This window comes from Trichechus manatus, unplaced genomic scaffold (assembly GCF_000243295.1).
Source record: "Trichechus manatus latirostris isolate Lorelei unplaced genomic scaffold, TriManLat1.0 scaffold00061, whole genome shotgun sequence".
Lineage (NCBI taxonomy): Eukaryota > Metazoa > Chordata > Mammalia > Sirenia > Trichechidae > Trichechus > Trichechus manatus.
Genome location: NW_004443997.1, coordinates 7,905,021 through 7,918,617, shown reverse-complemented (window position 1 = coordinate 7,918,617; position 13,597 = coordinate 7,905,021). Strand labels below are relative to the sequence as shown.

Here is a 13,597-nt window from a genome sequence, read left to right as displayed (position 1 = left end):
GGGGGGCGGGGCTGGGGAAGCGCGGGCGGGAGACGCGGGGGGACCGGGAAACCGGGATGGGGGAAACGGGGGACTGGGGATGCGGACGTGCAGGGGGAAGACCGAGGAGAGCGGGGCTGAGGGGATACGCGGGTGAGAGAGACGTCTGGGGGAGGGGGACCGAGAAAACGATAGGAGAAATGGGGGACGCTGGCGGACAGGGTAAAGACCGGGGCGAGAGGAGCAGTGCTGACCGGGAAACGGGGGGCAGGGACTGGGTAAAAACTGGGGTCAGGGGTTGGGGGTAATGAGGGGAGGAACGGGCAGCCGGGTAAAAACCGGGGGCGGTGGGGATCTGAGGGGCAAACGGGGGACGCTGGGGGCCAGGCAAGAACCTGGGGAAGGAGTGGAGCTGAGGGGAAACGGGAGGAAGCGGGGAACGGACAAAAACGGGGGCGGGGAAGAAGCTGAGGAGAAAACGGGGAGAGGCGTGGGAACCGGGTGAGAACAGGGTTGCGAGTAGAAAGGAATAAATCGAATAAAAATGAGGACCTGAAGAGATCAGAGGTCGGAGGAAAATGGGATACAAAAAACGGAGGCTGAGGAGAGAACTTGGGGAAGAGTCAAAACGGGGCAGGAAAACGGGAGCTAAGTACGTATAAAAACGGGGGGGAGGGGGGCGGTAATAAAGAGGCTGGAGAATAAAATTGAGGGCCTGAGGAAGACGAGAGATCAGAGGTTAAGTGGGAGCCCAGGTAGAAGACACCAACACGGAGGCTGAGGATAAGAGGGGGGGATCAGAGACAGCCTGTGGGTTTTTAAAAAATGGGGAACAGAAAGGCATGCCCAGGGGAAAAGGGAAGGTTAAAACGTAGAAGGGCAGCTGAGAGAAGAGGGGAGATGAAGAAGAGTGGGGTCCAGAAATAGGCAAGTAGGATACACATGGGTAGGAACCCAGGAGGCCTGAGGTGACACGGGGCCCAGGAAAGAGGTGTTCGGGACAAGGGAAACAGAAGAGGAGGGAAAACAGGCAGAAGTAAGATGGGGGACTCAGAAAACCAGGGAGGAGGGGGGCTTGGGTTAAAAAATAATAATAAAATGGAAAGGCTGGGGTTAAAAAAAAAATGGGAAATCGAGGTTAAATTAGGAAATACAGACTTGGTTAAAAAAGGAAGTAAGTTTCAAATGCGACAACTCAGATAAAAGAGCTATGGACTATGGGAAGGAAATGGGGAGGGAGCCTGGAGTAAAGCGAAGAAGGGGGTGGGGGGAGAAAGAAGAATGACCTAAGAGAAGGGGAGATTGTTTGAAGCTAAAGTTAAAAACTGAGGAAAAACCCTGGGCCTAGAGAATGATAGAGGAATGGAATTGGACAACCTGAAGTGGGGCGTGAGGTGAGAGATTGGTGGCAACTAAAATTAGCTGAGCCAAGCGAAGAACGTCAAAGTCACCCACTCCCGGAACTCGACTGCTAACAGAAATTGTCTTTTGAAACACTCCACCAGTTCTATGTCCTCCATTGTAACTCCTACCCTAGCCCTTTAATGTTGGAAAGCATGAAGTCAGACCAAAAAAATGGCATATGTTTGAAAATATGCAGGCATTTGAGCACAAGGAGGAAAAAAAATGGAAGAAAACAAGTTTCTCAGAGGGATTATGAAAGATGCAGATGTCTCAGTAGATATAAGAGGGTGGGTACTGTCTACTAATCATGGAAAATAATGAAAAGTTATTACCAATAAGAAAGCCAGTAAAAAAGAAAAACAAAGTCTTTGGCAAACTTGTTTTCCCAAATCTTTCTGTTGACTAATCAGAACTAAATAAAGATCACTAAAGCATTTATTTAAAAATAACTTTATTCCATAATCTTAAAAAAAAAAAAATCCATATTATAACCTCAGAACTAATTTGTCCTGACCTCCCCCTACCAAATATGAAAATGTGAATAATGCAGAGGGATCTGCTGATTTTTTTTTTTGCACCAGCTTCTGGCCCGTCCCATGGTGAGACAGAGCGGTTAGCACGTATTGCATCACATAAATTTTACCCAGCAAGGAAGATTTTCCAGGTCTCAGTGCATGGCTTATGGAAATTTCCGATCATGTGTCTTCCTGCTGCAGTGATAGAGCCTGCATGTGCTTGTGAGAATTGCAGCTAATATCAAAGCCAGAGGATTGCACACCCCCCTCGTTGATGTCCCACCAGCTAGTGAGGAAAAGAGATACCAGTTGTGATATCCCTGAAGTGTTTTATCTTCTTCGTTCTGATAAGTAGATCTCCTGGTTTCTGAGTTCATATCACACACAGACAAAATGTTTAAAAAGCACAGTGTAACAACCTGGATTTTGCCACTATAAGGACAAAGTTCTGTACCCCGCTGTCAACATGTCTGCGGTTATGGGGATGGATCACCTTAAAAAAAAAAAAAAAAAGAAGCCCTAATTCTTTAAAAAGCCTCAAAACTTACTCCAGTAGCGGGCTCGTAACCAACCTCGCCATATTAATGTGCACACCAGGCCGAGAAGTAAGTGACATCAGCCACAGCTTAAGTGGTCAAGGGATGCGTGGTTTACGGTGTTCTGGCACCAAGACCTTGGAGTTCCCGTTTGCTAGTGGAAAAACCCCGCCTCAAATATTTCCTAACATCAGGTGTGTGCGCAGGAGAAGAGGAAGTGGCAAGCACCCCAATGATCTTGCAGTGTGTTCTCTGCATCCCAGCTTGGGATTTTTTTTTTTTCTTACATTTTGTTTTGTTTTGAATATGGTTGCCTCTGCAGAGTGGACTCTCAAATTCAAGAATTTATTCATGGAAGACTAACTCAGACTTCAGTGACTTTAGAAGCCACCTGTCCAAGAATCCATGAAACGACAGTATCGTACGCTGTTTAGAGTGGTTAAGCACATGAGGTACCATGGAGCAAAAGACCTGGCCCAACTAACAGAAGTGCAATTCACAGCTATTCCCGAGGGGTGGAAACTGCAGCAGCTCCTGAGCTCCCCAGGGTCTGAGCTGGGGACAGGACACACACTGAGTGATTTACTCAGTTTAGTCCCTTCATCCAAGAAAATAACTCCACCTGCAGGGTGACTTCAGATAACCAGCTTCTCATCCTCGGAGTCACTGGTATTAGAGAAAGAAAGTTCTCTTTTAAGTCCGAGGTTGTGCCCATTACAGCAGAATATGCAATATTAAAGAGTGCAAATTCACATCAGATTTTCATGTTTAGCACATATCACTTGCACCCTTATAAGGTCCCTGCCATTTAAGAGATTTGGATAAAATCAGGAAAAAAAAAAAAAAAAACTCTAATCTGTACAAGGATCTACTTGGAAGTAGCAGCAGCCTAAACTCATTACACATTATTTTCATTGGAAGCTTGATCAGTATAGCCTCATACTATCCCTAAGACGTAGGAAGGAAACAAGTTTTCCCATTTCCGAGGTGGAGAAACCGAGGCCAGATGAACTGGTTTGTGCAAGGAATCCTTATCACCAGATACTTTGTTACCAAACCTTTATCCTGCCTTCTTTCACAGCCACAGAAGGGAAGAATGGGAAAGGCTGAAAGCCAGTGGTGCAACAAAAGAGGCTTTTGTATAAATATGAAGCTCTGCTAAATGTGAGGATATAATGAAAGGCACTTCCTCTTATTGGCCCCTTACCTCTTTGAAAAGAATTATATGTTCAAGGAAGCGAAAAATCATCGGGAGAGCTCTGATAATGCCCTTGCCTGAAACCATTCTCCAAAGAATGAACGGCACGGGGCAGTAGCTCTTAGAGTTAGCATTTCTCCTCCACTAGGAAAGGCAAAGAAGATAATGATTATGGAGCACCTCACATCCACAGTTATCTCATTTGATCCTCACCACAGCCCCGTCAGGTAGGTATGATGTCACCTATTTTACAGATGAGGACATTGAAGCCCAGGGAGAGGAAAAGCCATGTGCCCAAGCCCACATAACAAGCAGCAGGGCCCATAGTCAAGCCTGGGTGGTTCTGACTAAGCCTGAACCCGACTGCCTTCCTCTGACAAGGAGTGGCACCTGACACGGCCTCGCCTTTTCTAGGGAATTGACATTTGCCACTGGCTCACCTGGGCAGTGATAGAGGGCATTTCCCTATCACCCCACAACATTCCATTCCGTGCCAGGGCAGGCTGGTTTCAAACCTCTGATAGTGGCAAAAGGCACTGAGACCGTGTGCTTTTGCTCACTCCTTCTCCCTTCCAAATCAGCGTCTGCCACAGTACATGCACAGACGTTAATGCAGCCTTCCCCCATACACTGCATTCCCGAAGCTTTTTAACATTTTGGGAAGACTTACAACAAAGCAAACCAATTTAAAAAAAAAAAAAAAAAGCAAGGAAAGATGTGTGTGTTTTTGTTTTTTGCTGAAAGACCCAAACCATTGCTAATGCAAGACCCCAGGAAGGGGTGCAAGTCGAAGCTGAACGAAAAGCTCATCTTCAACCTTGCTTTCCAAGCTGTTAAGAAAAAATAACAATGGACAGTTTTCTTCTTCAAACTGGCCCATCTTCTTCTTGAACGATGTCACTTTGAAGCTCACTGCTATCATCTGTATGGGGGGAAAACAGAACCAACTCTGAATGATCTCAAGAGAGTGTATTTCTATTCCCACCATCAGTTTTCAATCATTTGAGTAATCTGTAGTTCTTTACTGGAAAGCTAGACAATGAATCATGAAGACTGAAGAAGAATTGGTGCCTTTGATTTATGGTGTTGGCGAAGAATGTTGAATATACCACGGACTGCCAGAAGAACGAACAAATCTGTCTAGTTAGAAGTACAGCCAGAATGCTTCTTAGAAGCGAGGATGGTGAGACTTCATCTCACATACTTTGAACATGTTATCAGGAGGGACCAGTCCCTGGAGAAGGACATCATGCTTGGTAAAGTAGACGGTCAGTGAAAAAAAGGAAGACCCTCAATGAGATGGATTGACAGAGTGGCTGCAACAATGGGCTCAAACATAACAACGATTGTGAGGATGGCACAGGACCAGGCAGTGTTTCGTTCTGTTGTACATGGGGTCGCTATGAGTTGGAACCGACTTGACAGCACCTAACAACAACAACTGGAAAGATGAATGAACCACCGCATTGGATTTCACAGAGGACCAGGTAGGACAGGATAGGTATTCCCCCTTTCACCTGCTCTCTTTCAAAATCCTCATAGACAGGCTTGATGCTTTCCATCCTTCATACTCTTGACTTGTGCCATTCCCCTCTGTACTTTCTGCTTCTGCAAATGCAACTGTCCTTAAAGTCTCGCCTGATATCCCACCTCTTCCATAAAGTGTCTCTAGACCAAATGACCCCTCAAGGCTCTCATCTCTCTCCGAGGTCTTGTAATTTTTAAATGCATCATTCATCAGGCAATTCATCAACTCTTTCCTTGCAACAGCTTCTCTACTGCTCTCTCACAGCATTGGTTAAATGTTGCTTCCATTTCAATTTTCCCTCCACGTTTTGGTCTGCTTGCCCTAACTGGTCTTGTGTAACTCCTTGTATGCAGACATCGTCTTTTTTCCCTCTACCTACACTGCCAATAACGCCCCTGGGTGAGTGGCACAAATGGTTTTACCTCGGCTACTAATCAAAAGGTTTGTGGTTCGACCCCACCCAGCAGTGCCATGGAAGAAAGCCCTGGCAATCTGTTTCCGTAAAGATTACAGCCAAGAAAACCCTAAGGAACTCGGTTCTACTCTGTTACACGTGGAGTTGCCGTGAGTTGGAATTGACTCATTAGCAACAGATTTGAATGTTTTTTTTTTTTTTTTTTGGTAACAATGCCAATATTGTACCTTTCCCAGAAAAGGCCTTGGAGAAATGTGTCAATTTAATTTTTACGTTCAGGTCTTCAGGTTCGAGATTAAACTTTAGCTAGCTATCTTTCCCAGCCTTTAAAAAACAAATCACCTCTGGAAGATTTCCTACTGGGAGGCTCACCACAGGTGATCAGAGGGCTTTTAAGGGGAAAAGAGCTTACCTTGTAGAGCCTGGAGCCCATTTCCCATCTGTTCTATGTTGCCATTCACTAGTGCAGTTACTTGATGAATGTGGCCATGCTTGGGGCTTTCTTTTGGCAGTTCCTCCCTCTCATCTTCTTCTTCCTCCTCCTCTTCTGCAGCATCTTCCTCTTCCTCCTCCTCTGAATCCACCAAAACCATGACATCACCCGTGTCTCGCCCCCTAATTTCCAAAGGGGAAAAATAAGAAGATATCCCACTTTTCTCCAAACTTCAGACCTCACTGAATAGGAAACACTGGGTTTTTCTGCAGCCCCTTTGGCAATATGGAAAATTTTTCATGCATTCAAGTTGGTTAAGTCACGAGATGATGGTGTGATGGCAATCTCACAAAGAGATGCCACCACAGGCTGCTACAGAGGATCATATCTTGTGCTCTTAGTAATTCCTCCTCAGAAAGCACCCTCCCCTGCTCATCAGGCAGGGGTCAGTGTTCCAAGCACCCACCATTTCACTTCCCGTCACAGCACGTGCACTAATACTCTCTGCCCCTTTCCTGAAATGCCCTTAATTCTGCTCCACTCACTGAAATTTCTCCTCCTCCTTCAAAGCCCAGGTAAAATCCTCCCCCTCCTCTGAAGCCCTGAACTATGACTGATGTAGTCCGTGCCCAGTGGTTTAGCATTTAAGTGCTCCTCCAGTATATCGCTAGCCTTGCCTACCCAGCTAGACTGTACATTTCTTAAAGAAGGAAGAACAAGAATGTGAGCCAGCCACAGTCCTGGGGGTGTTACATTCTCATTTAATCCTCATAACCCCACCTGTGAAACAGATGAAGAGACTGAGGCTCAGAGAAGGTCAGGCACTTTTCCATGGTCACAGGGCCTGGAAACGGCAGAGCTGAGATTTGAACCCAGGTCCACGAACTGAAAAGCCTTTTCCCACTATGCCATGCTGCTGCCTCCCTGTGAGAAATAACCCTGGGGAATGGCAGACTAACTGGGAGAACAGCCCTCAAATACAGGGCAGTAAACATTATGTTGTCTCTTGGAAGATGGTCTCAGAATAATATTCCATCATGATGAATGAATAAAGAGAAATTATTTTTCCATACAATTGTAGAGAAGCGTTCTTTGCTCCGACCCAGAGTGTCCTTAGAAAATGAAATACACAAGTTCCATCTAGTTACATGGCCCCTACTGGGGTTCCTCTTTGGGAGGGGCTTCTGAGCATGCTCAGAGTAGTCTTCCAAAACATGTCTTATGACTTATTCTTTCTTTTAGCTCTTTTTAGAAAATTAAACTAAAATGCATGCATGGACTACTGGGCTCAATATGTACACATCATCTTCATGCCTCAGTGATGGACCAGCAAAGAGCCAGCCTGGTGGTGGTCTAACAGCTCATGGAGATTGAAAAATCTAGGTGAAGTTTGTTATTGTAGAAAGAGCACAAACTTTGGAATCAGTTAGACCTGGGTCTGAAATGCAGGCACTGCCGTTTACTTCCTGGATGAGCTTGCAGAAATTATTTTATGGTGCTGAGCCTCTGTGTCCTTATCTGGAAATGGAGATGCCATCACCACCACCCCAGAGGGCTGAGGAAAGGGTTTATAATAATGCCTAATGAAGCCTCCAGTACAGCGGCTGGCACAGGCTGGGTCCTTAGCAGTAATTGCTATCATTGTTCTTATGATAGGAAACAAAACAGCAGCGAAGACAGATGATAGAAATGGGTTTGATGTGAATCTAAGGAGCACTCACCTGAAAGTGTTTCCTACTGAAGGGAGAAAGGAAAAAAAATTAATATCCAATAACACCCACTTCAGCCTCACAACAGTTTTTAATCAATCTAACATTTACATAAGAATAAACAAATGAGAACACTGACCCGACATCAGAAATGACAGTGTCCATTCAACAGATGAATGGATAAACAAAATGTAGCGTATCAATACAACGGAACATTATTCAGTCATCCAAAGGAAGTTCTGATTCATGATATGACCTGGATGAACCTTGAAAACATTATGCTGAGTGAAATCAGCCAGGCACGAAAAGACAAATATTATATGATTCCACTTACGTGAAATATCTAGAATAAGCAAATTCGTAGAGACAGAAGTAGATTAGAGGTTACCAGAGATCAAGGGGAAGGGAAACAGGGAGTTATTACTTAATGAGTATGGAGTTTCTACCTGGGGTGATGAAAAAGTTTTAGAAATAGATAATGGTAATTGTTGCTCAAATTGTGACTGTAATTAATGCCACTGAATTGTACCCTTAAAAATGGTTAAAATGGCAAATTTCATGTTACATATATTTTATCACAATTAAACCTGCTCCAGCACAAAAAAACCATTTTTAATCTAACATGTACAAAAGAATGAGAAAACTGACCCAACATGAGAGATGACAAAGAGTGTTCAGGGATGGTACTCAGGAGACTCATGACTGCACATCTTTACCCAGATGAATTGTATAGAATGGGACTTCAGGTAGGAGCATAAAAGGGGCTTCATTCCCCCACCCACGCACTTTCAAGAACCCTGAAGGAGAAGCAAAGGGGCCCAAGAAACCCTACCTTTGCAGCAGAACACAGGGCTATAATACAACAGAAGCCCTGAGATAATGGCCAGTCCCAGCAGAAGGAGGCTCACGATGGTTCCCACGATTCCTCCAATGTTTAAAGGTTCTGTAAAGACAAATCGCACCACTGCCTTATCCATGTGATATGCATGCAGCTCAGGAGAGCAGCACCTCTCCTGACCTGCCCTGGGTCCAAGTCTTACCTTGGTTTCATGACCTTGCATTGAAAACAATTTGGAGTTTTCTCACAAAAATGCACATGTCCTATAGCCCGTTATCTCTCCTCCTTGTACATATCCTAGAGAAACATTTGCTTATGGCTATAGAACTAGGTAAAAAGACAGCCACAGAAACTCTGTTCATCATAATAAAAAATCAGAAACAACCTCACAGTCCATTACCAGGAAAATGAATGACTTAACTGTGGAATAGTGACACAATGGAAAATTATATAGCAGTGAATATGTACGAAGTACAGTTATACACATCATCATGAATAAATCCTAGAAACAAAATGTGGAGTGAAAAGCAAATCAAAGAAGACTCAATATGTAGGGTAACAATATTTTTTAAAGCTCAAAAACAAAAATAAGATACTAGCTAGAAAAAAATATGCAGTAAAAAACTTTTAAATAAGTACTTGGAATTAAAAACATGAAATTCAGGATAGTGTTATCTCATCCCAGGAAGAAACTGGGAAGGGGTCTACATGTAGCGTTGCCAGATAAAATACTGATCAACAATGAATAATTATTTTCCTATAAGTATGTCCCACACAATATTTAAGACATAAATAGACATAAATTTTAGCTGCTGTAAAGTTGACTCCAATTCATAGCAACCTTATACACAACTGAACAAAACTTGCCCAGTCCTCCATTATCCTCATGATCTCTGGCATGTTCCAGTCCATCTTTGTGGCTCTTGTACCAGTTCATCTCACTGATGGTCTCCCTTGCCCTCACTGGCCCTCTACTTCACCAAACATGATGTCCTCCTCCACTGACTGATCTGTCCTGATGATGTATCCAAAGCAAGCAAAGTCAGACAGTATTCTGTTGTGATCAATAAGGTTTTCATTAGCCACTTTTTGGAAGGAGATCACCAGGCCTTTCTTCCTAGTCTTTCTTAGGCTGGAAGCTCCACTGACACCTGTCCCCCATGGGTGCCTCTGCTTGTATTTGAAATACTGGTGGCAAAGCTTCTAGCATCACAGCAACATGCAAGCCACCCTAGTATGACAAACTGACAGATGGGTGGTGGATTTGAGACATAGTTAAACCAAAATATTATTCAGTGACTTTCTGAAATTCAAATTTGAGTAAGCATCCTGTTTTATTGTTTTGTTTTTGTTTTCTAAATCTAGCCTCACTACCTACAGATAACTTCAGCGATATTGGCTCTGTGCTATATCTTAACTGGGACGGCAGTTTCTCGAATATTCATTTTGCTACTATGCTTCACAATTTATATATACTATACTTATATATTCTTTGGTATGTAACAGGTATCAATAATGTTTTTGCTCCTAAGCAAGTATTAAGTAGTCCTGGTTGCGCAGTGGTTAGGCAATTGGCTGTTAACCGAAAGGTCAGCAGTTCAAACCCCCCAGCCACTCCACAGGCGAAAGATGTGGCAGTCTGCTACTGTAAAGATCGCAGCTTGGAAACCCTATGGGGCAGTCCTACCTTGTCCTATAGGGTTGCTATGAGTCAGAATCGACTCGATGGCAAGGGGTTTGGTTTTAAGCAAATGTTAGAGGTTTAGGATTGAACAATGATTTTCCCCAGCCACCTTGTGAAGCCACAGTCAAGCAGACATGCCCACATGCAGGAAAGCTCCAGGCTTTTCCATGTTGCTTCCAGGTCCTGTGAAACCCTCAACCGTCCTCCACTGGGGCCACTTACATCACCTACCTCTCACGATGAGCCAGATGTCCACCTCCCTCACGCCCACGGGGTTCTCAGCCCGGCAAACATAGTAGCCATTATCCAGGTGCTGGGAGCAGTTGCGGATGGTGAGGGTGGAGTTCTGGCCGTGCTGGCTGATAAGATAGTGGCCATTGGGCTGAATGACCACCTCAGGCTGGGTGAGGTTCCTCAGCCACAGGATCTTGGCAGGCGGGTAGGCATCAGACACTTGGCAGGTGAGCGTCACGTTGCCCCCAACAAAGCAAGTCTTCATGGGATTAGAGATAAGGGAGGGACTCCCTGGAGATGAGGAGAAGGTCAAGAAAGACAAATTTTTTTATTTTATTTTTTTTGTAGTGGTCTTAAGGGTTTGTTTTTTTATTGTACTTTAAGTGAAAGTTTACAGTTCAAGTTAGTCTCTCATACAAAAATTTATATACACATTGTTATGTGACCCTAGTTTCTCTCCCTATAATGTGACAGCACACTCGTCCTTTCCACCCTGAACTTCCTGTGTCCATTCAACCAGCTCCTGTCCCTTTTTGCCTTCTCATCTCGCCTCTCGATAGCAGCTGCCCATTTAGTCTCATGTAACTACTTGCACCAAGAAGCACACTCTTCACGAGTATCATTTTATAAAGAAAGATAAATTTTTAAGGTGATTCAGGCTGTGGCCTGAGATCTTCAAGAATGTGGTTTCCTTTCTCATGAAGCAACTGCATAAATTTTTGCACCACATGTGGCCTTACAGACTAATGAGTTAACATTTATTGTACTATGGGCTGGGCACTGTTACACATATCAACCCAATTCATTCTCACAACAACCCTGTTATGATATCCATTTTTCAAATGAGAACACTGAAGCGTGGAGAAGTAACATGCTCAAAGTTATACAGATAAGTAAGTGGTGGGGCTAAGATTTAGGGTGACCAACCATCCTAGTTTGTCCAGAACTGAGGAGGCTCCTGGAACAGGGGGCTTTCAGTGCTAAACCCAGGAAAGTCTCCAGCCAACTGGCATTTGAAGATGCTATACTGCTGGCTTTGAAGATGGAGGAAGAGGCCACGAGCCAAGGAATTCAGGTGGGTTTTGGAAGCTGGAAAAGGCAAGGAAATGGATTCACCCTTGGACCCTCCAGAAGAAACACAGCCCTGCTGACCCATTGTGGACTTCTGACCCCAGAACTGTAAGAAAATGTATTGGTGTTGTTTTCAGCCACTAGGTTTATGGTAGTTTGTTACAACAGCAATAGGAAACTAATACACCCAGCAATTATACTCTTAAGTATCTACCCAGGAGAAGTGAAAACATACATCTACACAAAAACAGGTACACAGATGTTCACAGCAGCATTCTTTATAATAGCTAAAAACGGGAAATCTAAATGTTCTTCAACTGGTGAATGGATAAACAAAACAAATATGTATGCAATCAAATACTACTCAGCAATAAAAAACAACTATTGATAAAATCTACAAAGTAGATGAACCTCAATATTATACTCAAGCCAGACACAAAACACTACATACTGTATGAGTCCATTCATATGAAATGTCCATAAAAGGCAAATCAAGAAAGACAGAAATCAGATTAATGGATCCCGAGGCCGAGGGTAGGAATGGGGATTGACTACAAAAGGACACAGGGAACTTTTGGGAGTGATGGAAATGTTCTAAAACTGGATTGTGGTGATGGTTGAACAACTCTATAAACCAGATTTTGGCCCTTTCTTCTCTTTGGATATGTGCATTTATTGCTATAAATTGACCTCTGAGTGCTGCTTTCGCTGTGTCCCAAAGGTTTTTGTAGGATGTGTTTTCATTCTCATTTGATTCTGTGAATTTCTTTATTTCGTCCTTAATTTCTTCTATAACCCAGCAGTTTGTGAGCAAGGTGTTGTTCAGTTGCCATGTGTTTGATTTTTTTTTTTTTTTCCTTGCTTTTTCTGTTATTGATTTCTACTTTTATGGCTTTCTGGTCAGAAAAGATGCTTTGTAATATTTCGATGTTTTGGATTTTGTTAAGGCTTGCTTTATGGCCTAATATGTGGTTTATTCTGGAGAATGTTCCATGTGAGTTGGAAAAGAAAGTATACTTGGCTGCTGTTGGGTAGAGTGTTCTGTGTATGTCTAGGAGATGGAGTTGGTTGTGGCATTTAGATCTTCCATGTCTTTATTGAGCTTCTCTCTGGACGTTCTGTCCTTCACTGAAAGTGACGCGTTGAAATCTCCTACTATTATTGTGCAGCTATTTCTCTTTTCTATGCTGTTAGAGTTTGTTTATGTATTTTGGAGCCCTGTCATTGGGTGTGTAAATATTTATTATGGTTATGTCCTCCCGGTGTATTGACCCTTTTATCATTATATAGTGTCCTTCCTTATCCTTTATGGCGGCTTTTGCTTTAAAGTCTATTTTGTCAGAGATTAATATTGTCACTCCTGCTCTTTTTTGATTGTTGTCTGCTTGATATATTTTTTCCATCCTTTAAGTTTTAGTTTGTTTGTGTCTTTGAGTCTAAGTTGTGTCTCTTGTAGGCAACATATAGATGGATAGTGTTTTTTTATCCATTCTGCCACTCTCTGTCTCTTTATTGGTGCATTTAGTCTATTTACATTCAGCATAATTGTTGATAGGTATGAGTTTAATGCTGTCATTTTGATGTCTTTTTTTATGTGTTGTTGACAGTTTCTTTGTTCCACTTAATTTTCTGTGCTGAGTCGTTTTTATTTATGTATTTTCTTTTCATCTTTTTCATTGTTGTTGATTTTGCATTTGCTGAGTCTTTATGTTTTTCTTGTTTTTTATTTTGATGTGTAGGATTGTTAGTTTCCTTTGTGGTTACCTTAATATTTACCCCTATTTTTCTAAGTTTAAACCAATCTTTTTTTTTTTTCTAGTACACATGTTATTTTATGACGCTGGTTAACAACCCCACAACATATCAACCCTCTAACTTCTCAACTTTTTTTTTGGTGAAAATACACATAACCAAAGATATACCATTTCAAAAATTTCTACATGCACAGTTCAGTGAGATTGACTACACTCTTCCAATTGTGCTGTTATTCTCACTTAAGATGAAGGCTTACAGAACAAAATAGTTTCTCATTTAACAGTTACTACAAATGTTG

General features: G+C 42.8%; 1 protein-coding gene across 1 annotated transcript in view; it reads right to left on the bottom strand.

Annotated features, from left to right (window-relative positions):
* Window positions 1-4,387: 4,387 nt before the first annotated feature.
* VSIG10 (V-set and immunoglobulin domain containing 10) overlaps window positions 4,388-13,597 on the bottom strand; it is a 34,329-nt gene continuing 25,119 nt past the window's right edge. Inside the window, exons 5-9 of the mRNA XM_004379033.2 lie at window positions 10,471-10,764; window positions 8,550-8,660; window positions 7,730-7,745; window positions 5,988-6,190; window positions 4,388-4,554 (exon numbers count right to left, since the gene is read on the bottom strand). Of these exons, the coding sequence (XP_004379090.1) occupies window positions 4,499-4,554; window positions 5,988-6,190; window positions 7,730-7,745; window positions 8,550-8,660; window positions 10,471-10,764 (680 nt within the window). The 3' untranslated portion in view covers window positions 4,388-4,498. The remainder of the gene's footprint in view (window positions 4,555-5,987; window positions 6,191-7,729; window positions 7,746-8,549; window positions 8,661-10,470; window positions 10,765-13,597) is intronic.